General features: G+C 36.7%; 1 protein-coding gene across 6 annotated transcripts; it reads left to right on the top strand.

Annotated features, from left to right (window-relative positions):
• Window positions 1-20: 20 nt before the first annotated feature.
• Window positions 21-25374, top strand: FERRY3 (FERRY endosomal RAB5 effector complex subunit 3). Of its 6 annotated transcripts, XM_075761635.1 has the most exons (15): window positions 130-151; window positions 651-781; window positions 1401-1595; window positions 1872-2017; window positions 3399-3580; window positions 5189-5288; window positions 5383-5504; window positions 7645-7751; window positions 8415-8612; window positions 11581-11709; window positions 12802-12870; window positions 14437-14639; window positions 19547-19604; window positions 20798-20865; window positions 21859-22106. In XM_075761635.1, the coding sequence occupies exons 3-15, from the start codon at window positions 1418-1420 to the stop codon at window positions 21949-21951; spliced, it is 1653 nt and encodes a 550-aa protein (XP_075617750.1). In that variant the 5' UTR covers window positions 130-151; window positions 651-781; window positions 1401-1417; the 3' UTR covers window positions 21952-22106. The 6 variants fall into 6 exon arrangements, with proteins under 6 accessions (XP_075617786.1, XP_075617770.1, XP_075617741.1 ...); XM_075761671.1 differs by lacking the exons at window positions 651-781; window positions 21859-22106 and adding an exon at window positions 23091-25374 and having other exon boundaries at window positions 21-151; XM_075761655.1 differs by lacking the exon at window positions 651-781 and having other exon boundaries at window positions 21-151; window positions 11581-11688.

The raw sequence follows: 25374 nt of genomic DNA, 5'->3' as shown, positions 1-25374 counted from the left end.
GGGTGGCGAATCTGCGGCTCCAGACGCGAAGGTTCTAACGGGGAGGCGGGAACCAGCCGGTGTCACCGCCTTCCTCAGCGGCCGAGCCCACCCCCGGTGCCGCCGCCGCGCCCCCTCGCTGCCTGCCTGTTCTCCCGGGTGAGCTCCCCAGGTGAGCCAGGAGGGAGGAAGACACCGCTCCTGCTGTTCGCGGCGGGGGAAGCGGCTCCAGTCCCTGGGGGCGCTGCCCGGTCCGAGCTGAGGGGCTGTGTTTACCCCGGGGGTTTGGGCGGGTAAAGGGCGACGGGATCCTGCAGGCCCTTCCCTCCCGCCGCCAGCTTTGCTCCTGCTTTTTCAGTAACGGGAGCTAATGTTGCCTCTCTTGGCGTGGGCCACCGGTCGAGCTGAGGGCACGGGTTTTGGAAAGGGGATTTGGCCCTCTCCGCCGGGGCAGGGCGGCTGCTTAGCAGCACTGGGGTCAAAGGCGTTTCATTATTACTGTGAAGCGATTTGTAACTGATTCGTTTAATCAGTTTCCAGCCTGTAGGTTAATTCACAAAAAAACTCACCCAAACAACCTGTAAACTGGTCCCATGAATTTTGCTGTGGAAAATATACCTTTCTTTTCCTTTCATTTTCTGCTTTTCTTCTCCTTGGAACGTGGTTTTTAGCACTAGGGAGGTTTCACTGGGGAGATTTCATTTCAGCTGGAGTAATGTGTCCGGCTTTGCACATAATGCTCAAAAAAGAGGAATGTAAATGAATGGATGAGCCCTAGTGGAGGGAAGCATTACTGATACAGGTATGTGCTTTCATCCTGTAGACAGTTCTCTTGCTTATCTTTTGGCTTATTTTTAATGGTATTATTTAAAAATAATGACAATCTATCCTAAAGCAGGTTAGAACATGACAAAATAAGCTTTTTCTGAAAATGATTGCAAACTTCCTCTCTCCCCCTCCACCCCACCCCCATCCCCCCCCCCGTCTACCACCCGCAGAAAGGAGGAAATAAAATCCTAATGCACTGTGAAGGATTCCAGATTTTGAGACCTGCATGTCCGCAGTTACAGTGCCTCAGTTAAAGTTTGCTATTGATGAGGATTCCTTTTGTTATGGTTCTACTTTAAGTCAGGAGGTTTATACTGTAATTTGTAAGAGTAATTACCCAAATTCTTATATTGATACACTCAATTACAGTTTAGAAACATTCAGTGTTTTGTAAACTGGTATTTATGCTTCAGCTGCAACCTATATATTTGGAAGTCAAAACTGAGATGAGTATGAGTATCTATGAAAAAATAGGGATTTTATATTTTTTTGCCAGCAGCTGTTAGTAATTAACAAAGCCATGTTTTTAGTTAGCATTTTTAACTTAGGATTTTACGAGAATGTAATACATGTTATTTTCATTGCTAATGCAGGAAATCAACTCAAGAAGATGAAGCCTAATAAAGGAAAGATCTGCACTAGGGAGAGAGACTATGTATACAAATTCAATGCTGGAAATCAACATCTAGTGCTTACCGTGCCTCTCAAATTCCCTGTGCAAGAGAATATTAGTCATTTGCATGGACGTCTAATGCTTCTGCACAATCTGCCATGCTTTGTAGAAAATGGTAAGAATTTATTTCTTAAATTAGTGTAATATATCCATGTCCATAAGTGTCTTACAACCTGCTTGAAGAAACTGAAAGAGAGTATTTACTAGAACAGTGTTAAAAACTGTGGTTTTAAAACAGCAAAACATTAAAGAAAATTATTGTCAGTACTAGGGAATAAATTGCCTAAGTAAAAGGTTTTCAGAAAAACTTTATTTGTGTGTTTCCTAGATGATTACTGATACTTCTGCTGACATGTTTTGTTGATGGACCATTCTCTTCTTGTTATAATAGACCTGAAGCAATCTCTTACTAAGTTCATAGAAGAGGAAACTATAAAAGATTATGATAGAGAAGCTGAAATGGCTCTGGAAGCAGTGAAATCAGGAAAAGTAGACATAAACCAGCTGGCAGATACTTGGGCTAAAGCTTATAAAGAGGTAAGATTAAGGCTGAAAAGTTAATATTCAGGACTTGTTTTGTGAGAGTGTGTGTGCATGTATGGACAGAACCACATCTGTGAAGATGCACAGTTACACTGAAACTCAGTTTTACTGACCAATTCTTAACAGTTTTTTTCTTTTTATCTGAAAGTGATCATTAAGTCTTCATCCTACAAGTTCTAAGTCAGTTGTTTTATTCTGAATTCAGTAGAGTCAGAAGATACAAAATTGAGAGGTAAACTGTTAGTAATATTCAAACAAAAATAGACCTAAGGGTTGTAGGACATTAGAATCAAAGCAAGAGATAGTAAAGTGATGCTTCTATCCTAAATCTCAAAAATAGCAATGAAGACTCCAAAGCAAAAGTGTATAGTTGGAAGAGACTTTTCAGCTCATTTTCTGAGTTCATGTAACTATTTTACGTTATTTAGCAATGATGAGGCTTTAGCTGGAGTATTACATTCAGTTTTGCGTGTGATCTTCAAAATAGAGGAATGTAAAAGAACTGAGGAGTCCTAGCAAAGAGGGGAAAAAAGAATGACAAACTGCAGCATTTGAAGGAAAGTTTGTAGGAGTTTAATTTACTTATCGTGGAATATAGAAGAATGTGTGAAAAATTCCAAAACATTTGTCTGTTATAAAGATAATTGGAAGCAAACCATCTGCCTTAAGGAACACTGACAAAATGAAATTAGCTTAACTTTTAAGAAGGAAAAAATACGTATTGGACGAGAATGGGAATGTGATAAAACACTGAAAGAATTTACAGTCTTCTATGTTAGAGGTTTCTATAAGCAGGTTAGCCTGAGTGCAAAGGTTAGGATTAGATCATTTCTTGACATTTCTAACCTACACTTCAATGATACACTCTCAATTTGCCAGCTGAATCTGGTGGGAATGATTGCAAATGTAAGGAGTGTTTCAGAGCTTGAAAAACTGGTGTCTTTGGACTGTTCTTTGTTCAATAAAATTGCTTTTCTTAAATCAGTGCTGTTGATCAAATTCTAGTGACATCAGAGGTTAGTCATCCTTTCTAGCAAAACATTTTTGTTTGCACAGCTGTTGTTTTGGGCCCTATCTAAAATTCATTAAATGCAAATACTGTTGCAGATATTACTGTTCTTTCTAAGTTGGTAATGGCTGAAAACTTGTAGTGAAAACCTTAATGTTTCTGCTGTTAGTTGCTAAAGAGAAAGAATATGGGAAGGGAGAGAATGTTAAAGCTAAAGCAGAATACAGAAAGCCAATAATAAAAAGATAATTCATGTATGTGGAAGGTTGTGCAACAGTATGGATGCCCAGTTGGTTTTGCCGTTGTGAGGGATCCTTATATGTCCTAAGAGGTACCATATGCTTTACAATCTCTTATAATTTTTAGACAACATTAGAATATGCAAAGCCTGAAGAAACCAGCTGGGATGAAGATTTTGCTGATGTTTATCATGATCTGATACATTCTCCAGCTTCTGAAATGCTGTTAAACCTGGAACACAATTATTTTGTTAGCATCTCAGAATTAATAAGTGAAAGAGATGTGGAACTGAAAAAACTACGGGAAAGGTATTTTTTTTTTAATTTATCTTATTAAATAGGAGTGCACTCAACTGGGTGTATACAACTCGTAGGACAACGTGCATCAACTTGTATTTGTCTATGTAAGCCCTATTTTAGTTTTATGTTTCCCTCTTTAAAGTATTGTAATACTTAGCCTATATTTTTAGGGTCAACTATCTTATATTCTCCTCACTCACTGCAAGTAATAAAAGCTAAGGCCATCAAAGTAAGACAAGATTTGATTTCCATTGTTCTATCCACGTTGTAAGTGGTATAGCAACGTAAAGTACTTCAGGATATCTAAGCATGTATGTACCATGTTTTGCCTTTGTTATGATGTAATTTAAGTGAAAAATTGGAAGCGAAAAGATGAGCAAAAGACTTGAACAAACTTTAATTTGAAATTTAGGAAAGTCTGTGTGGGATCCTTAGTTTCCAAATAAGCTTGAATAGCTGCAGGTGGCTGCTTTGCCCACAAGAGGGAACACATACAATGCAGAGTTTTCTTTTTTCTTTTTAAGACTAAATAGGCTAAGCAAAATGAATGCACACAAATATAGATATACTATAGATACTAAATACTAGTGAAGCTTGTGAGATGCCAGAATATTCTAAGTAGGTATGTTTTAGCATTCTAAGTGGCAATATTCCTCTTGAGTTGTGTTTGTTTAAGTTCATATTATACAATGCGTACCTGTTCATATAGTTTCTTCTAGACTGAATCTTAACGTATCTCTGATTTGGGAATAAATGTTGCCAATAATGTGTTAGCAAAACTTCTTGCTGCTTATTGACTCTTCTCAAGTATACATCTAGAAGAAAGAGCACTTAATCCTAAGAGCAGTAATGTTGTAGAGCTCTAGTGTGATATAGATTCCAGAGGAATTTATCATATCTGTCATAATCAAGAAAGTCTGTATGTCGGTGGCAGCTGAGACTATCCCAGATGCATGTAGGTGGTGTTCTGTTTAAACAGGAGCTGACTTGGAATCCTTGACCCTCAACTCAAATTTGTTTTGTGGATATTCATTGCTAAATCTGTGCTAGCATAAATCGATTCCTTGCTGAAGACTTAAGTGAAGCCAGGGATTAACAAGACTAAGGAGGGATGAGGTATTGGATGAACTGATGACAGCAGGATAGCCCTTTAACTCCAAGTCCCGTTGTTGAATGTAGTATGAGCTGGAAGCTCATCTGACTGTTAAAAATAGGTATGCTTAGCCTACTTCTTGGTGTTTACCTGTCTGCGTTATCTGTTGTTGGGGTAGGAGGAAAGCAAGGGACTGAATATGTTCAAAAACTCTTCTAATGATTAGGATAGTAAAGTGCTTTTTTTAGAGTATCTGGAGATACTGTTGTACCTTCTTTTGAGTATCTGTGAGGACAGACTTTAGATGTATGAATTCCAATTCCAAAACAAGCAGATGGACAAAGTACTGCATGATTTATCTTTCAGCTGTGTCTTCATTTATATCTCTGCTTGTGATGAGCATTGACCAGCTGACTGATACAGCTGATCATTGTATCAGTAACTGTATGAACAACAATGGATGTTCTTCTGCCAGTTTTTTAAAAGTGTCACTTGTTGTAAATGTACATTTTCTTCTCTTTCAGACAAGGAGCAGAAATGGATAAGGTGATGCAGGAGCTAGGGAAATCGCTAACAGACCAAGATGTAAATTCATTAGCGGCTCAGCATTTTGAATCTCAGCAGGTAAACTAAGTTCAGTGAACTAGAATACCTCATGCAAATAATTGTCTTAAAAAGAAAACCCAAACCACTCAAATTATCACTGTCGTCTTGTTAGGATTTGGAGAACAAATGGACCAATGAATTAAAACAGTCTACTGCTATCCAGAAGCAGGAGTATCAGGAATGGGTGATAAAGCTCCATCAGGACCTAAAGAATCCCAACAACAGCTCGATCAGGTATTTAGTTCCTCTCTGATGCTTTCATCTGTAAGACTTCAAAAGGACTAGCTTTTATGTAATCTTTATTTCAGATTAACGATTTAAATAGGGTAATCAAAGAAAAACAAAGGCAAATAAACCATCATAATTATTTATTTATTTTTAGGAGTTTTTTCACTGTGTAACGTTATAACCTTTCTGTACCAGATAGTGTTCTAATCCACTAACTACAACTTGAGTTGAATGGGTGAATGGGGTTTCCTCCTATTTTGCCTTTATTTACAATGTCTATCCTTAACACTATTTCACAAGGCTTTCTGTTACCACTTAAAGATGTTCTGCAGAATATTTGTAGCTTAATAAATGGTAACACTATCACAAGTTTTGAATTAATAAGCCTTTTTTTTAATGCATACATTACTGGACAGCTAAAAAAAATGGATTTTTTTAGCGTGAACACTGGCGAGAGTTGAATGAAAAGCTTTCTGATTGAGGAAATAGCAGGAAAATCACAACTTGTAACTTGGGGAGATCCTTATTCTTTATCGTTAGTAACCGACACCTTTGCTACTAATAAGAAAATAGAAGGAGTAAAACCTAATACTTTCTCATGCCTCACATTAGTAGAAGAGCCTGTCTGAGTAGATTCAGGTGGACACAGTAAGGAGTTTACAGGAAACACACCACCTTTGAACAAAGTGGATACCAGTGATAAGAGGAGACAGGCATGGATCATAATGCATGAAATACTTCATCATTTTCTCTTAAGTGTTTTGTTTTGGGATAAGGAAGCCGAGTGTATGGAGCATGAGTGAAGAGAGAGTGGAGGAGAAATACATTGGAAGATGATGCTGTATGTTTAGATTTCTCACTACTTTCCTCAGGAATTTGTTGTCTGTGAACTTATGTTTTGGAAGTCTTTTGCAGTTCTCAAGTTAGTCCAAGAATGTCCTAGGACTGCATAGCTCACAAGCAAGCAATCCTAAAATATTTTTCCACAGAATTGTCATGTTAGCTTTGGTGATTATTTCCATGAGGCTGTAAAGATAGTGAAATTACAAAGGCTATTCATAATTATTAATGTGAACCTCTTCCCATGTTCTGGCCTTCTACTGCTGTAAAACCAAGGTGAAGTTGTTTAGAGCTGAAAGCTGTAAGAAATGGACTGCTAGAGGTCCAGAGGCGAGTACCTCTGAAAGAGAGTGAGGATATTCTGGCTTGATAACCTTGGTTGCTTATAACAGATGTGAAGTGATGATATTTTAATCATTGTATTCACATACACTAGTAGAAAGTGTGATCTCCCTGCTTGTGTTGAGTCCTGAAAACTGTAAGTCCCTAATGCATTTGAGAATATGCACATGAAGTCTACAGCAGGGCAACTAGAAGCTTAGAGAGAGAGAGAAAAAATTGTGTGTGTATATATATTTTATGTCTATATATGCATGTAACACATGCATATGTATCTTTATGCATCTAGTTGCTTATATGTGTGTATATTTATTAATGGTATATCTCAGTTCTGCCTCATCACTAGGCACTTGCAATAAGTGGAATTGCTTGCAAGTTTATAAAACAATCCTTTATGAAACATCTTTGACGATTAGACACTTTGAAAACAAAGAGAAACTTTTCATTAATGCAGAAACAAATTGGAGAGATGTTCATGTTCTTTCACGTAGCCAAAACAGTACTTACTACTAGACAGCTGAATTTAGGAAAAGAATTAAAACCAATATCTGAAATCTTTCCTGGTAGTTTGAACACCTTGGAGCATTTGATATGGCTTTTTTTAACCTCCCATTTTGTGTGGGGAAAGAACAAATGTTTTATCTAGTAACTTCATAAATAAGGTTATGGGTATTATAAATAGGCTTAGGGGAATTAATTTTTTTTCCTTTTATTCCTATGTTCTTTTTATGTTATAACTAGGCATTGTGATCTATCTAACAGTGGAGTCTAGTCTTTCTGCTGGTATGCTCGCGGAGTATTGCATGTCAGAAAGGCAAAACCTCGGATGAGAGAATTTCATTCAAATAGGTTTAATCTCTTGGTTTCCACAGACTAGCTGAGGAAACTTTGGATAGCTTTCACAAAATAGTGCTGGTCTTGAACAAAAATTAGGATAAACTTTTCAGTAAGTTTCTCATCATTTTAGTGATGAAATTAAGGTTCAGCCCAGCCAGCTGAGAGAATCTGTAGAAGGAAATGGAAGAATTTACGAAGAACAAAGGCTTTTAGAAGAAAGTTTTACCATTCACTTGGGTAAGTAAACTGACACCAAAACCAAACATAATAACAGATGCTAATAAATGATGTATCTAAGATATGTATTATTTACAGTATTTAACTGTCAATGTATATAATATATACAGTTTGTAATTGTTTTGTATTTGTTCTTTACATATATTCTAGAAACAAGTTTTTATCTACTCTAGCAAGGTGACTAGTGTATAAAAGCACACTAACATCAAAACACAGAGGTTAAAAATTATATTTTAACTTTTCTTATATTTAGTAAGAAAATGTGGGTATCAAATTCAATTCCCACAATAAATTAACAGAAAAATAGGTGCTTAAAATTTTTACTTTTTGTTTATGCAGTAGAGACTTCTTACGCTGTCTGACTGCATTAGTATTTCATCCATTGCCTTATAATAGGGAACAAGGCTCCTTTCAGGTATAGATAAGCCTTGCTTTGTGACAGTATGTGAAAATATTACATTTTTACTCTTATTTTGTAAAGTGCTGATATGTATATAAAACTGAATATATGGTTAAGAACTTTCTTTGAGTATTATTGATTATATTTCTCTTATAGATCTTTTTCACAAAACATAGGGGAGCATTTTGATCCCTTGCGTTTTAATAACAATCCTGAGTTTCCTCTTTTACCATATGTATTAAAATAATTTATATTCTGTACAGGAGCTCAGTTAAAGACCATGCATAACTTGAGATTACTGAGAGCTGATATGCTGGATTTCTGTAAACATAAGCGCAATCATCGAAGTGGAGTGAAACTTCACAGACTTCAAACTGCAATGTCTCTCTATTCAACTTCTCTCTGTGGCTTAGTTTTATTGGTAGATAACCGTATCAGTTCGTATAGTGGAATCAAAAGAGGTGAGTCCTCTAATGGGGTATTCGTGCCAGTGAAAATGAATGTCACTTAAAAACTTGCTGTCTTCTCTCACGCAAAAATACTTCCTGTAAAATTAAAATTTACTGGAGACCCTAATGTTTTGGACATGGCATTGCAAAAGGGTAACAAATGCAAAAAGAGATGTGGATAGGATGGGGGACAGAGTTGTGCTCTGATACACTGTTACCTCTCTCATCTCTTTCCTAGGTTTTGTGTTTGAGTAAGGAACATACTGGAGTGAACACTTCAATGTTGATTTCCCTGCCTTAAACTGACATTATCAGTAGCTGCTTCTAACTCTCCATTGTCAGCTTAGCATACTGAAACCTATTTGCAAAGATGAAAATGAAATACTCTTAAGACTTTAAATTGATATGCAAATGTATAAAAATACCATGCACTTTAGATATCTGCAGCATTATAAATTCCATTAAAAAATTAACAATAGAAATATTACTTGCCTGCTTCTGGAAGGCTTGATTAGTAGCCATTTTAAGTGCATGTCTTTTCAGTAACTGGACGCTATGATGAAGGTGTTTTGTATGAAGGTCAGCCAATGAAACGTGTTTGTTCCTGTTCCAATTTTGTTCTGATTAGCTCTTGCAGCCACAGTAGAGGGGAAAAATTACAGATTGTGATACAGTCCCTTAAATATAATCCTCAGTAAATTTTGATTTCTTTGAGTTCCAGAGGGACTTTGGCAAATTTATCTGTGGGCACATTCCACAGCTGTCTGCACCACCATTCTTTTTGAAAATGTTGCGGAAATGAATGTGTCTCATGTCTCAGCTCCTCTGACCTAGTCGGATGTATTACTTTAAACCATCAGTGAACGTCTGGTTGTACTGAGACCCCAAACCACTATAGGCGGAAGCTGAGGTTTGGGCACATTTCTTTAAATCCACTCTGTGGTGAGAGTGGCAGAAGAGCAGTAATAAACACCTTTGAGAGGAGACTTTGCTCTTAAACTGTTAAAGCTGTTTCTTGCAAGAGTACTAGCCAGAACCAATTCTCCTTCCTAAAAGGCTCTTTAAGAAATAAATACACTAAGGGGTTCAAAGGTTCATAAAATTGCTATATAGATGACCTTTAAGTAATACATTGATGCTGTTGTTTAGAGAGGTCATGGCTTGTGCAGTCCAAATTTCTGGGTTACAAAAGTGCAGAAACAATTTTTCTGCTTCTGTTTTAGAGCTGGGGAAAAATACAAACCTAATAGCTTTTATTTTGTGAGGGGCTAGAAGCTCCCTCAAACCTCTGTGAGATTTTCAAAGGTAGTTGGAGTAAATGAGCTTCATGTGAGCACACTGTTTATCCAGGCATTTTACATTGTTTTGAGCAACGCCAATCACTTGGCAAGTGCTAAATGGAGAAGGGCTCCAGTCGTACAAAGTCCTGCAACTTACTTGGTTGACGTTGTTTGTTTAGCCCTATCCTAAGGAAGCCGAAGAATATGGTTCACGTAGTGTATTTTGGTAGTTCTGTTGTATCTGGCAAACATTTTGGTATTGCATCTTTGGTAAATCTGTTATGCAAAAATGGTTACGTTTGTCTCAAAATTCACAATGTATCTGAAGTATTTGCAAGACTGAAAACCGTGACTGCAATGTTTTCTATATTTCTTACAATGTGTGAACAGCAACTAGCAAAATGTACCTTTGAAATCGGATTTGGGGACATCTCTAGAAAACAGCCTTGATCAGAAGGTTGAACTTTATATATAAACTTTCAACATGCTTATTTCATTCAGACTATTTTTTCTAAGCTAGATGAATAGTTTCTTTATATACTTGATATGTGTGCATTGCCAGCTTAAGTCTCTTACATTAGGACTTTGTAGGGCTACTGTGACTCAGGTTTTGAGTAGGTGTAGCATGCTCAGGCAAACGATAAAGTAAAATTAATTTAAATACAAGAGATTTTTTCATTTGTTTGTTTCAAATAAAATGTCTAGTGACCTTATTTTATCTTGATACGCAGAGAAAACACAATCTTTTGGAAAACTCCCTGAGTTTTGGACACCAGAACTTAATAAAGCCTTTTGAAAATAGATTTTTATGATGGGGAATTCCTGTAAAAAAGATAGAATACATCAAGATTTTTCTCTCTACCTTGCCTGTTCCAGTCACAGCCTGTTCACAGGAGTGTAAGGTGTTCTCCAGATAGGCAATCAGAGTACGTTAAGAACTCTAAGGGGGATTAGAGCGGGTACCTCAAAATGGGAAGTAGGAATTGCTTAGTATAGTCCAGCTCCTTGCTAATAGCTTGTTTTGGCTCCCATTGACTTGCTTGGAGAGAAGGCTGGACATTAGGATAAGGAGTTTAGAATACCAGTCACAGAGGCAGTATGTTATGATCCTAATTATCAGTATAGTATTTCCAAGTCTGACATAATATTTGCTTATCAGGAAAAGTAACTTGCAGGTCTTTTTGACTTATAACGCTTTTCTTTAGCTTTCAGATCTTTGTTTTGAGAACTAAAAGGAAAGAACTGTAATTACTGCTTTTCCAATACACTGTTGTTGAATTTCATTAATAGCTCTCATTTTTCAAAACAAACAGGACTGCTGTTGTTGCTGCTGGAAGTATCTGTTATGCATGTTTTAATAAAGTATCACAGATTTAAGGACTGTTCTTAATAAGGCATAATTTTTAAAGCATGATTATTTTTAATGCACATATATTATTGCTGTTATTTTGGGGTTTTTTGGTCTGGGTGATTTTGTTTGAAGAGCGACAGTACTCAAGGTTTTTGTTCCCTAAGCAATTTCTTTAAAAAAAAAAAAAAGTGTGACTTTTTTTAAGAATTTAAAGAAGAATACATTAGGGCTTTGTCTGGTTTTAGGGGGGGGTGCCTTTGTAAGTGGCCTTGCTTGAACAGTAGAGCAGAATTATGTAATGTTACTAAGCACAGCCTTATGACGTGCATTTTAATTTTTTTTTTCCTAGATTTTGCAACTGTTTGCCAAGAATGCACGGATTTCCATTTTCCTGGAATTCAAGAACAGCTTGAAATTGTCCAGAAGGTTGTACTTAAGGCCAGAGCACAGCGTAGCAGTAAGTCGAAAAGACATCATGGTCAGTGACAACCAAAATTACTTTTCTTGAAATAGAATAGTGGTCAGCTGAATGTTTATGGTTACGGGCAAGTTAATTTCACTCTTCTTCAGTTACCTGATCTATAAAATGGAATGTTCTAGTTTATCAATAAACTATAAGAAGTCTGCATGAAATTCTGTCTTCACAGACAACATGTTGACATGATATCTTTGCTGCTGTAAGACATACCTTAAAAAAAAAAAAATCATTAGGTTCTGATCACACTTAAACTGCATAGGAAGTGTATGGGGCCATTGTGCTTTCCTCTGCAGTTTAAATAACAACATGGACTTTATCTGACTTGACTTTTTTTATTTCTATTTAAATGTAAAGCTTTAAAAATTGCAGAAGAGGAGTTGCAATTTGTAAGTGGATACTGCATAATAAATTGACTAAATGTGTATACTTTTTAGTGCTGACCAAATCCATGTGAATGGTTTACTTTGCAGTTATATTTACAAATGGCTGTGAAGTTTTCTGACCACATGGTGTTAAGGCAGTACTTGTACATCATGAAACTCTGTTTTTCTTGCAGAGAACTACTTATGTGGTTTAAATACGTCAGTAACATGAATAGATTCATAAAAGTATATAGAGAAACAAGTTTTCTTAGGAACCTGCATATTGCTGTAGACTGGAGGAAAATACTGAAAGCTGGTTTTATACTGCTTATTTATGTAAATATCTTTAAAATTTTTCTTGTAATATTAGGAACAAATTTGTGTTAAATAGTTACATTATATAAAAAGCAATAACAAGGTACTATGTAGTTGTGGGGGCTATTTGGAAAGTTTAGTATTAAGTTTGAATATTGTATTTTCTTTTGTCCAAATGAAGAGGTATCTGTAGGATGATTAAATAAGAAAGCTAATGATTTGAGATGGGATTCAGTTCAGTGTCTATTGAAGACAGCAAAGACACTTCCTGTCCATCCCCCTGCTCTTTGGGGACTTTATGGTAACTTTGTGGTAAAAATTCAAGCCCAATATTACCTCAATACATCAACCTTTCATGCCAAAGTGTAATTAATACGTGGTATGTTTAATATGTGTGCTATGTATTTATATACAGAAAACAAAATTAGTGGAAATGAAGATAAATTAAAGAATATTGAACGAAACCAGTCAAATATTTTGCCGGGTGAGTTCTGTTGCATTTTCCCCTTCTTCTTAAAGCAAATTGTGGTTTATAGATGCACATTTTTAGCTCTGAAGTCAGGACATAAATTATAAACTAAACCCGAGTTGACCTCAATCAGAGGAGAAGGATGTTCTTGTGGCTAAGTCAGAGAACTGGGTGTCAGGACATCTGGTTTCTATTCCCAGCTTTCCCACTGTGTCATGTGACTTGGGGCAAATCACTTAACTTCTCTGTGCCTAAAATTTCTTTTCAAAATTTGAGAGTGAAAAAAAATAAATCTCTGAGCATCTTAGGAAAAGGTGAAACCGAAATACTAGCAACTGATTTTGGTTTGTAAATAATTATAAATATGTCACTGTTGTGATACAGTAAAGCATTTTAGAATGTGTTTTTTAACTTTGAGAATGTACAAATCCATTCCTGTCAAAGAGAAATATCTTCTGTATATATTGTGATTTTTAGTAAGGAAAGCTTCTGTGGAATTTGAAGTCTGTGGAACAGAGTTGGAGGGGGAAGGAACTAAAGCCATACAACCCATGCTTGAATAAGAGGGCTTCTTAAAATTGCTTTCATGATTGTCTTAGATCTCGTTAGTATAAGTGGATTATAAATCAACTTGGGTCCTTAACAGATAAATTCGGGTGAATCTTCCAGCAGTGGCTTGTGTATTATTAATTTTAGATGGTCATTGCTGGGGATTACTACCTCCTTAGCAGCCATCAGAATGGAGTACATACCCGTTCTTCAGCTGTCCCAGTACAAAGGTAGTTTCTTAGATGATGAGTGAAAATAGGCTTGAAGATAGATGTTTATCTGTTGACTGAAAAACAATAGGGGTATTGCATACCTGCTTTTTTGTTCACTGTAGTATAGACTTTTGATCTCCAGCAGAAAGGTAAGATGGAGACACCTGTATTTCACTGCCCCTGACGCTTTCTCTGCCTTTGATAAATGAATGCAAGTCTAAAAATATCCCCAACAAGATGTCTTGGTAACTTTTTGAACACAACTCCATAACTAGTCTTTCCATTACTATGAATTATTTTAAATTCTATTGACCATTGATACCTTTGTTTTCCAGTTTATATCACAGTTGTTATGTAACCCCCTATCTTTTTGCACAGACCTTTTGCATTCTTTATTTTAACCCATCCATTTTTGGTATTTCCGCCTCCCACATCTGTCTGCAATTCAGTGCTTACATTATATATTTTGAGTATTACAACTCCTCTGTGTTTTGTTTTTCTGTTTCCTGCTATATATAGCTCATATCCGCCTGTACTGGCACTGTTATGTCTTATTACACCAGGTGTCCGTGATGCCAGTGAAATCCATCAAAGCAGGGAAGTGAGTGTAGGATGAATGTAAAACAATTATATTCCAAGAGATTTTAGATCAGTTGGTTTCTAACTTTTTTTATCTCCTTGTGTATGTGTTCTGATCTGTTGTATATTTGTATTTACCTTTTGTCTTAAATGACCCTATCCTTAACGTTGCCTAGCAATTGTATTTCAGTACTGATCACTACCATGATGTCTTGCCTTCTTGGTTTATATTATTCTGCAGGAGAATTCTACATCACACGCCATTCAAATCTTTCTGAAATTCACGTTGCCTTTCACCTCTGTGTGGATGATAACGTAAGATCTGGTAACATAACTGCTCGGGATCCTGCAATCATGGGACTCAGAAATATTCTCAAAGTTTGCTGCACACATGACATTACTACCATTAGTATTCCTCTCCTATTGGTGCACGATATGTCAGAGGTAAGTAAATGTAAAGATTTAGTTTGCTTTTATCTTGTAGGATGCATCAAAAGTGATTTTTGCAAAGGGTTTCATGCTGGTTTAAGCCAAATGGGACAGCTTTTCCTAGTCACATGCTTCTGCCACATCATTGCACTGTCTCCTGCCACATCATTGTGCTGGCACTAGTGTCTGTACGGTGACCCAAACTGAGGAACTGAACCAGTTAAAAACATTTCATAAAAACTGAATCACTTTGGTTTTTTTTATTCCCATCCTGCATTTTGGACACTTTACTTCCTTCATCCAGCCCATTGCACAAGTATTAATGAAAGGTGGGACTACATGCCTGCAAGTCTTCTGGCAACAGCTCTTGCTTAGAAACTATACCTTCAGAGTCACTAATGCGATAGTGATAGCAGATCCCTAGTTTTAGTTGTGGCTAGTTAGAAAACCTTAAAACTAAGTTTTATGAGCAGCAGAAGTATCCCTAAACACCACCTCAGCAGCAACCAAATTTCACCTTTGTTCTGAACTGTCCCCTCCTTCACTGCCTAATTACTTTTATCATTAATTTCTGTCCCTGTTTCCTCTATAAGTCCACCAAATACCAGCAGGGCAAGAAGCAGCATATTGCTGAGGTTCTTTGTAGATACAAGATTACTTATTGTGCTGAGCTTTTGTATTCTGTTCTTCAGTGGAACACTAATGTGTAGAGTTTGTCTCTTAATGAACTGTAACTATTCACTGTGGACAATAATTTAGTACCACTGACAACCTCTTTCTTCTGTCACATCTGGCTCACAAGATACTAGCAGAGAAGAAAAGGGGGTGGGGATGCAGGGAGAAAACCAGTGGACAGGCAGTACAGCCATATGTCTCACCTCCTTAGGAGATGAAAAGTCTCCTTTTCATGAGGAGAAAGAAATGAGGAGGAAAAAGATAATGCTGCCATTACTGATATCCTTGCATGGATAATTATAGTCTGTCGTAGGGTTTTTTTTAAATAACCCTTTCATTTTTCACTTGTAAATTTCAATACTGCCTTTCCTTCTTTGAAAGTGCCTGACTCAGCAAGATAAGGCTCACCAGTGGATTACCTTTAACAGTGACTTTTTTAATAGAATTTGATTGGCACACAGTGTAGAAGTGCCCCCTTTTTGCAAGATCAGGGTCTATTATTGTGAAAGTCCAAGCAGTGCAAAAGTTTGAAATGTCCACTAATGAAGCTTCTAAAGGACATACTTCATACATAATAGTAGACTTCTAGGAACTCACGGGACCCAGTTACTATATTTCATAAATGTATTGACTTTTTTTTAAGTCAAGCACCCATCTGACTACATTCTTTTTCTTTTTTTCCCTTTCCTTTAAACCTTGTTAGTTTTAGCTTTCATTTGCATACCTGTATTTTAAAATACAAGTAAAGCACAAGACCAAGTGTTCAACATGCTTTGAGAGTGTGTTGTTGCTTGGATGTATGAAACTGAAGAATTATCTTCTTGTCTGGTGCTGGATTCTTAAAAGGTCCTGGTAAAACAATTTAGCTTTTGTATTAAGGTTTCAGTCTTTGCAGAGTAAGCAGAAAGTGACCTGTATGATAAGTGTATGTTTAGCCGAAACTGCATTGTGTGAATTGCCTTAGCAGTATTGCTTATTACAGTGCTTTGCAGCTGGCTGACCTAATTTGAAACACACACATATGTAACTTGTTGTTGAGGGAAAAGTGGATAATAACAGATTTCTGAAAGTTAACCTGAACTTGGTGCCTTCAGTAGCCCCAGTTTTGAATCTGCATTTACCACCTACTTAAAAACATTTTTGTAAAGTGGTTAACCAGGAGCACAGCTGCAGAGATGTTTGCATGCTTCGCTGTGGCAGGCATTCATCATGAGTTTTCTCTGTGCTTTTTCCAAAGGTTTTCTTCTTTAATGGGTGGAAGAATGGTGTTCGTAACCTCACAAAAGTCATGAGTGTATTGATCTCAGTGAAGCCATTACACTTCATTATTACTGGACCTTCATATAAAGCTAATTTTTTTTCTATGAAAATTAAAAAATTAGGAATTTTGTTTTCCTTAGTTTTTCTTACGACGAGAACAACAAAAAAGATTTCTTTGTTCTGATCATTAAGTTAAATGAAGGAAAGAAACTGGGTTTGATACTGGAGAAAGGCAAAAGCAGACAAGTTCAAATTCAGGACAACTGAGGCGTTACGGTCTGATCACTGTTCAGAATCTAATATAAACTGATACCTAAACTGTATGAATGGGACTTTTAGTCATGGAATGAAATGGCTCTAATAGCATGGGATCGCTAAAAATGCTAGAGCTGGCATGCGTCCTTGGTAGTTTCAACACAGGAGCCATTGCTGCTGTCCACACAGCAGCACTGAGAAAAATGTGACTCTTCAGGGATCTCGGGCAGCTGTCTCTCTTGCCATAAGTTAAGACAAAAATGTTTTGGAAAGAAAAAAGTAGAAATGAAGAGAGTGTAAGCTGTGTAACAAATGTTTATGAACATGTCTTATGTATATAGAGAGGTTATTGATGGGTATGCTAACCTCAAAGATTTCTCATCTGAGTTTCCTGCTTTTAAATGTATAACTGCTCATACAGTGTTTAGGATTTGCATAGGTATACTTTGTGTAAACATATTGCTAATTCTTAACTTACTAAAATTAACTATTGAAATTTGGTTTGAAATCTTTGTCCCACAAGACGTTTATGGACTTCAGTGTTTTCATTACCTGGTTATGACACTGTTCTGCAAAGGTGCAAGCCCTTAGCTTTATAAAAGCAGCAGCCACATGTAGTGAGTCTGTCACAAATTTGTTCAAATGAAAAGGTTTGCAGCATATCTTTCTAATCAGTGAAGTTGGCCTCTTTTTTTTTTTAATAATAAGCAGAAGAAATCTTAATTTGACAACAAATCATTGCATCCGAAAACAGTGAGGTGTGGTCTCTGCTAGTGAACAGAACTAAAAGTCCCAGGTGTTTTTTTTACTTGCTTGAGTGCTGTTAACCAAGCCTCACTATAGGAGATGAGGTGCTTGCCTTTTTTTTTTTTCCTACCCCCTGCACTGCATTTTGAATTGGTTACTTAGCCAATCCTTTTTCATTTCCACAACTATTACTTAGTTTGCATATAGAGAAAAATTCTGATAGCATAGCAAAATCATGAAAATTCACATTTTTAAAGATGAATTAGAACTTAATCACTACTGCATCATTTTCAATTCTTGTGGCTTGCACGCAGTGACATTCTGGATTCAACCTGTTACTTCCCTGAGTGCCTACAAGATTTAACATCTATGTTCCTCTGAAATAGTGCAAGGAATAGTGTCGTATCTTGCTGTTTTGATCAGCCCTTTTAACGTTTAGTTCCCTCTATTGATTACACAAGGTATTCCTGAGTTGCCTTCAGAGCAAGAGGATCTTTCTTTTTAGACACTTGTTTTTTACCTAAGCCGAAACTGTGATCAAAACTAACAATAAATGCCTACGTTACTTGTGACAGAAAGCACACATAGGCAGATAAATTACAACAAAGACCAAGTATTTCTTCCAGAAAGCTTGGGCGGGGGGGAAGTCTGGCATTGTTCTGATTAATGTGTTGTATGCCCTAAAAGCAGCATCTATTGATACAGTGATTTACATCATGAAAAAAGTCTTCTGAAAAGTCATTTCTAGCTTATGCTGTTTTTAACATATTATGTATTTTGGGAATGGCAGGAAATACTCCCACCTAAGTAGGAACTTTGGCTTTCAGTAGTCGTTTAATGCAGCTACGTTCAGTGTAATGTTTCAGTGTTATCTGTTGGCATTCTTAGGTAACCTTGCTTCTCAAATAACTGTTTTTTTAAATCCTGAAATCAAGCTATTTGAACATGACAGATTGCACAGTGTTTGGCTTTGCAAAATAAAGGATGGCTTTACTGAATAGAAAATTATGTACAGCGTAGATTTGAAAAGGTATGTAGAACGATAAATTTCTTTCCACGTCTATATTCCTGTATTCAGACTAGAAAGTGCTCATTTTGATATTGAAGAGTACATCAGAACAAATAGGTACTATTTTCTGTCTGAGAAGTATTTACAGTGACAGTCATTCTGTCTCTGACTAGGAATATTCATCTTGATATAATTCACTTTGTAGCATACAGTCAAAGAACGTTTAATGTACTTAATGTATTTAAACTGTAACCTAAATTATTTAGGCCAGTGCTTGTAGTCATATCTTAAGCTATCTTAAACCAGTGTGGTTTTCATATCCCATCTTGGTATTTAACTTCAGGGAAGAATTTACTGTCTGTTTATATCTGAAACTCCTCCATCAGATGAAGATGGATGTTAAGAGTTAAAACAATCAACATAAATGCATCTTCAGGGGAGAAGGGTTTCTTCCAGTATTAGAGAGAAGGTTCTTACTGAAAGCAGGAGGTATGCCAATAAACCTTAACCAGAATGATCAAGAATAGCTAGGAATCATCATTTATGGCTGTTAACATGTGGTCAGGAGCCTATCTTTGGCTAGCTGAAGCACAAATTTGACAGTTATCCATCGGATATTATACAGTTTTCTAAAGCTCCGCATAAGAATTAGACCCATTTGCAATGACATTAATGGGATTGTCAACAACATTTTTATTCCAGATAACAGCTTAAAAATGTATAGACTGTTCTGACCCTGAGCTCTCCTACCTGTAAGCAGTAGCAGTGCTTTTATGGTCACTTATAAGGTATATACCACCTGTGTAGAATACTCTGGAAAACTGAATCTCTTGGATGCTGTAACATCTGTAATGCTGCTTGAATACCTGATGGGGAAAATGTAGTTCTATGGCAAAAATGTATTATTTTTAATAACTTCTCTGCTGCTCTTGTTGGTTAGATCCATTGGGCATTGAGGCTTTTCTTTTATTTTTAGGAAATGACCATTCCATGGTGCTTGAAGAGGGCAGAGCTTGTATTCAAGTGCGTCAAAGGTACGTTAGTGAATGCTTCAGCTGTTTGCATGGCATTTGGTGACATCCAGCCTTAGCTCAGGCTGTATACTTCCCCCCCAAAAAAAGTGTTTTTCAATAGTTCATGGTTTGTTAAAATATACACTTACATTTTTCTCTTTAAAATTATTAACTATCCTACCAGGAAATAGTCTCAGACACTTAGAATGGAGACTAAAAATGTTTTGAAAGTATCTTTACAACTTAAACATAGACAGTAGAAGAAAAAGCCCTTGCTGCTGCTTTGAGCAGTCGCTGAAGAAGAACAAGAGCTGGTGGTTCTCTACAGTATAATTTCCAGTGTCTTTTGTATTTTGATTGCCTCAAATAGTGAGGATTCCCCACAATTTTCCAAGAACAGTTTATACATTAATTCATCTCTTTGCTGGAAGCCCTCAGGGCTCAACTTGGTTTTCTGTCTTTCCAAGTGGTGTTATTACTTACTGTGTTCTTGTGTGCTGCACTTAAATACTTCAACCAGTCATTTAGACTATTTAAAATGTTAGTGTTAATGTGCTTTCTTCCACCTACTCAAGGAACCTCTTCCTGTTATGACCTTTAGTAATTCATAATGGAGTATCATCCACATAACCACTTTCATTTTTCTGACTGTCTTTATTTGGCACTAGTGTGTTCCTGTGGACCTTGTAGTTAAAGTAAAGAAATGCTAGCATAAAAATGCTGTATTGTAACTGGAGCAATAAATGAGTGCTGAGCTTTTCCCATATAAGTAGGTCCAGGTAGTTTCTGTTGCTGCCAGATTGTCAGCGTACTTTTGGCAAGAGGCTTGAACTCATTCACGTGAATGTGATCACATCAGAGCTAAAGGAAGGAGCTATTTCTCAGTGAAAGCAAGCCACTGAAAGAACTCATAACACGCACATTTGGAGAAACTTCTCACTTCTGCTGGCTAGCACGCTGTGCTGTACAGTAGGACTGGTTATTCTCCTCTTCAAGGGTATATTGGTTTTCTCCATAACTTACTAGCTTTTCCAGTTAAAGCAGATTTCAGTCAGGAGATTGGCTAAGTCTCTTTTAAATGCAGTTAATGACATAACTAGTTAAGGCAGTTAAAATCCTAATTGTATGTGAAAACTCCCTTACCGTTTGATAATGGTGTAACTGATGAGGAAGATTGCATAGGTAATGCATTTACTATGAATACTGTTTTTAAGGTTTCATGATGGAAATGGCCTCGTGGGACGGAGGAATTTCTCGAACTGTACAATTCTTGGTGCCACAGGTAGGTTAAACCAAGTTCATATCCAGCGTAGGAGACTGTTGGAACCAGAAGTTAAATGTCAGCAGATCTAGTGTTGATTTCTTTGCTATGCCCCACTCTTTTTGCGTGAGCTTAAATTAATCACTATGGTTTTGGTCCCCTGCCTGTAAAACAGGAATAAGAGGGGTTTATATTTTTGGATATCCTGTAGTATCTTCTGAGGATGCTAAAATTTCAAACTGGGAGGTTCACCTTTACAAATGATCAATACATCGCCTTTGAAAAAGATACTTTTTTTGCTATTATGTATTCTGAAGAGATGAGCTAACCTTGCATTACGTAGGTTTAGGCATTTATTAGGTATATTGTCTAACAACTTGGAAAGTTGTGATGCACTGAGTTCAGTCATGCTTCCACAAACTCATTAATGAGTCTAGGTATTTGAAGTTAATTGAAATTAAGATTCTGAAATTATTTATTTTTGAGTTTTTGCTGATCTTGAGAATCTGGAAGTTTTCCAAAGGTGGCCAGCACTGAGTTTTATTTGTTCTGAAAAGTGGTACTGGAAGTAATATAAAAATCAGAGTTACATTAGGAGAGAAATAACATGTATTTCTTGACAAAGTAGTGAACCACTGAGCAAGGAGAAAGCCAAGAATAAACCAAGTACTGAAGTTGAATCTAATTCTAGAATTCGAAGAGCAGGAGTCCTGTAGATAACAAACAGCACTGTTCTGCTTATGGTAAGCAGAAATAATCAATTACTGGAAGAAGAAATCTACTGGAAACAGATATGTCACATAAATACACAAACAGTATTTTTAGGTCAATCTTTTGATTGAATTAAATAGAATTATAACACATAGTTTGAAAACAATCCTTGTGGACTTCTGAAAAACAGCAATTCTCTTAAATGTCAAGAAACACAGTTGAGAGAGACTTAATTCCTCCAAACTACAGCAAAAAGCCAAAGCTTACTGGTGTGTGGGTTTTTTTGTTTGTTTGTTTTGCCAGACAATTTCTGAGGAAATGTTTTACCAACTGAGTAATATGCTTCCACAAATCTTCAGAGTGTCCTCTACATTGACTCTGACCTCTAAGCACTGAATTTTGTTCAGCAATAATATGTATCCTGTTGACAAAGGATGAGATTACAGAGATTCTGGAATGCAATGTCTTTTTCTGAGGGCTGATGACCTCGAAGTGGTATTTGTTGCAACTTCAAGAATCATGCCGTCATAATAAAAGATAAATGCTGTCTGTACTTGGGTGTTAGCAGTTGATTTTTGCCTCTTGCTTTCTGTTTCAGCAGAGTATTAATGCTGAATTCCTCACCTTTATCTGAAAGACATTCAATGTAACTTACTGAATGTAATCTACAGAAATTCCTTATGGTCGGAATAGGTAGGGTGGTGGTTTTTTTTAAAAAAAACATTTTAAACATTTTAAAACATTTTCTGAATTTACTCAATGATATTGAAAAAAAGAACAATATCAGGTGTCTCCTTAGAATAACTTTGACGTGATTAGTCACAGTTGTCTTTCCAGGGTCACAGTAACCACAAAATAAAATATATTGCTGCCTCATGTTACCATTGTTACAAAATGAAAGACATGAAACAAGCATTTAGCCTGCTGTATTTTGTAAATCATGGAAGCGTTTAAAAAAAAAAAAAAACAAAATAATATACCTGTGATAATAATTAGCATTTTTAATTATTTCTTCCTTTTTTTGTTATGTTAACTTTTTGCTTTATTTCAAGATTTCACATTGACAGGTCTGTCACATGAACAACTTAATAAGAACACCATAGTGTTCTGGACTCTGTTGTACAGGTGTATTTTGCTGCTTAGTCATAAAACATTAATTATTAATAAGTGATCTAATAAAAAATGCCAGGCAGACAGCTCAAGATGCAGCTATGAAATTTCTTGGGACAAACTTGAATCCAGTAAAAAAAAAAAAAAAGCATACACCCCCCCCCCGCCTACCCATGATGGGGGACAGGGGACAGCGGGGGAGTTTGGGAACTGCCTTTCCTCCATTTTGGACAGTCAAGCTGTTTGAGCTCATGTGCAGACCCAGGTGGCTGAAAGCAATCCTTCAGCACAGAGACTGGCCACAGGGAAAGTCCTGCCTGAAAATGGGATTCTTGGGGTTGCCGGGAGAGTCTGGCTCACAGCGAAGCAGCTGGGGTGGTGAAATTCCCAGGGAGCTTCCTGAAGTCCGTGGTCCTGCTCCGTAGGAAGCACGGGGATCCTGGCAGAGCTGGCTTTGAAGCTGAAATCTCTTTCTATGCGTTGCTGAAATTCTGACCTTGAAAACTGGAGATCCTGGAAGCCAACTAAAAATCAAATTATTTTCTATTTTCATTATGATTTTTTTAATTATTATTTAATTTGATAAATCTGAAGATTGCAAAGCTCTGTTCTGGGGAAACTGCATAGTTTAAAATTCTCACAAGGAATCAAAGGAATATTAATCATTTCATGACATTTATAAAGTTGCCATGTAATTAACGAACTCTTAGCTTAGTATTTTTGTCGAGTCCTGCATGCTGTACAGAAGCCATGTAAGTGACCCAACAAACATCTATTGCTGAACTGTCAAATGCTTGCTTTTCCTCTGCCAGCAACTTCTAAAGAAGAACCATGCAAGTAATGCGACCTAATTTGGTGTTCTAGAAAAGAAGGATGTAAATTCATCTAGAAGGAGCTGGATTAATCCTGTTAGAGCTCATTTTACATTGCTGGCCTTAAGCTGAAATCAAACTCTGGTCCCAGAAAAGCAAGTGCTCTAACCACTGTTCTGTTTGGGAAAGGTGCAGTAGCAGAAGTATTCCTTTTTATAAGTTGTGAGACTTATCTATGTTGTGGAAAAGGTCTGTGTTACATACTCGGTACTTTTATTTATGTATTTATTTTTCTTCAGTCAGTGCATCTACCAACCAGTAGCCTGTGGAACACCAAAACTTCTTGAGCAAATAATCTGGCTTATACTTTTAGACTCTTTGTTCATAAAAATAATGCCCAAATTCTCCTGTTATTTTACCAAAACACGAAGACACCATTTAATTAGTACCACTTGTGTAAAACTGTCAGTAATTTCTAAAAAAATAATTAAGATTTTTGCCTCTCATTTTTTGAATCTATGTGTTTTTAGTTCTCAGCAGATTACATATGAACTTTTCAATACAATAACCAATTGGTCTTTGATAGTAAAAAGAACAAGCAAGCTCTAGTGGTGATGTTTTGGAAAATCAAAGCAGTAGGAATGGTGCAGGAAAACTATTAATTCCACTTAAAATTATACGGAAGCCTGGCCCTTGTAAATGCTGAATTGGCCTGCCAAACTGAATTTTTGTCTAAAGAACATCTGTTATTGCCGTTTTTCCTATCTATTCCCACGGAAGTAGTGTTAACCACAGTTTTTTATTTGTCTTTGTTGAAAAGCAGAATATAGAGATGGGGTGACCTAAACTGTACTTTCTGTTTGACCTGTACCTGGCAACCGTACAGAACAGTAGCATACAGACTGCAATTTATGGAGGAAAGCCATGTGAGAAATCCTGTTTGGGCCATGAGAAGCTATTTGAGATTAAGAGGAAAATGACTCAATAGGCATGAGGTTTTCTATTTGTATATGCAGTGCGGCATTCCTTAGAAGGAGGAGAGTATTTAATGCTTTGAAAATGTTGTGTAAAATTGTACATGTAGCTTGTACTGAATAAATTATTCTTGCCACTAAGACAAATGAGGAACGAATGCCATTGTTAGGCTTTTTTAACCTGCCTATGGTGACCAGTATGAACTGCAGGTTCCCTTTACAGAATCTAAACTGAGGTTATTGCAAGAAAAAAGAACTGGAGAGTCTCAATTTGTCAAGGACATCGCTAACTGACCTTCAGCCTGTTGTCTTCAGCTGTATGATCTGTGTCCTTTTGCTTACATGGTGACTGATGACTAACAGGAGAAGAATATGAACAGTTGAGAAACAGATTTACAGACCTCATCCTGACTAATCTGCTTTTACCCTGTTGTAATTCCAGAAATTTCACTGTCAGTAGATGTCACTGCCTCGAGAGGTAAGAATCGTATCTGAGGTCTTTCCCTCTGCGATAGTTCACTCTAGAGAGCAGAATCTAAGTTAGTGAAGCACAACTGAAATGTGTTATAACTTTTCCAATTGTGTGAGAAATGAGTGAATCCACAGAAGGTGACTATGGAGAGGTCATACAATTTAAAGGAGGAAATTATGACTTAAGTTACATGTTCTAACCCAGTTCTATTATTTCTGTGAGCTTAGTAGTTGAACAATATATTTGATCTGTACCTTATTTTCCCCTCATTAAAGGAAATGCTTGTGTAGTATTTTGAGCGTTAGACTTGTATACCATGTTTATTTCTTGCCTGTACTATATCAAAAAATACAGTGCTGTTCCCTGGTATTCACACCAGGTCAGAAATCTAAAGAGATGCCTGTCCTCTTCTTGTATCTTTGCATCGAGGTATCAGGACAGACCAACAGTG

Source organism: Balearica regulorum, chromosome 1 (genome assembly GCF_011004875.1).
Source record: "Balearica regulorum gibbericeps isolate bBalReg1 chromosome 1, bBalReg1.pri, whole genome shotgun sequence".
Classification (NCBI taxonomy): Eukaryota; Metazoa; Chordata; class Aves; order Gruiformes; family Gruidae; genus Balearica; species Balearica regulorum.
Note: the sequence above shows the minus strand (reverse complement) of the source record. Positions and strands in the feature narration are given on the sequence as shown.

Excerpts from the sequence above, each read along its gene's own strand:
- FERRY3 (XM_075761626.1), top strand. The coding sequence starts at position 1,418 with ATGAAGCCTAATAAAGGAAAGATCTGCACTAGGGAGAGAGACTATGTA. Across the intron at positions 7,752-8,414 it reads AAGTTTTACCATTCACTTGG|GAGCTCAGTTAAAGACCATG; the intron begins GTAAGTAAACTG and ends TATTCTGTACAG. Across the intron at positions 14,640-19,546 it reads TGGTGCACGATATGTCAGAG|GAAATGACCATTCCATGGTG; the intron begins GTAAGTAAATGT and ends TTTTATTTTTAG.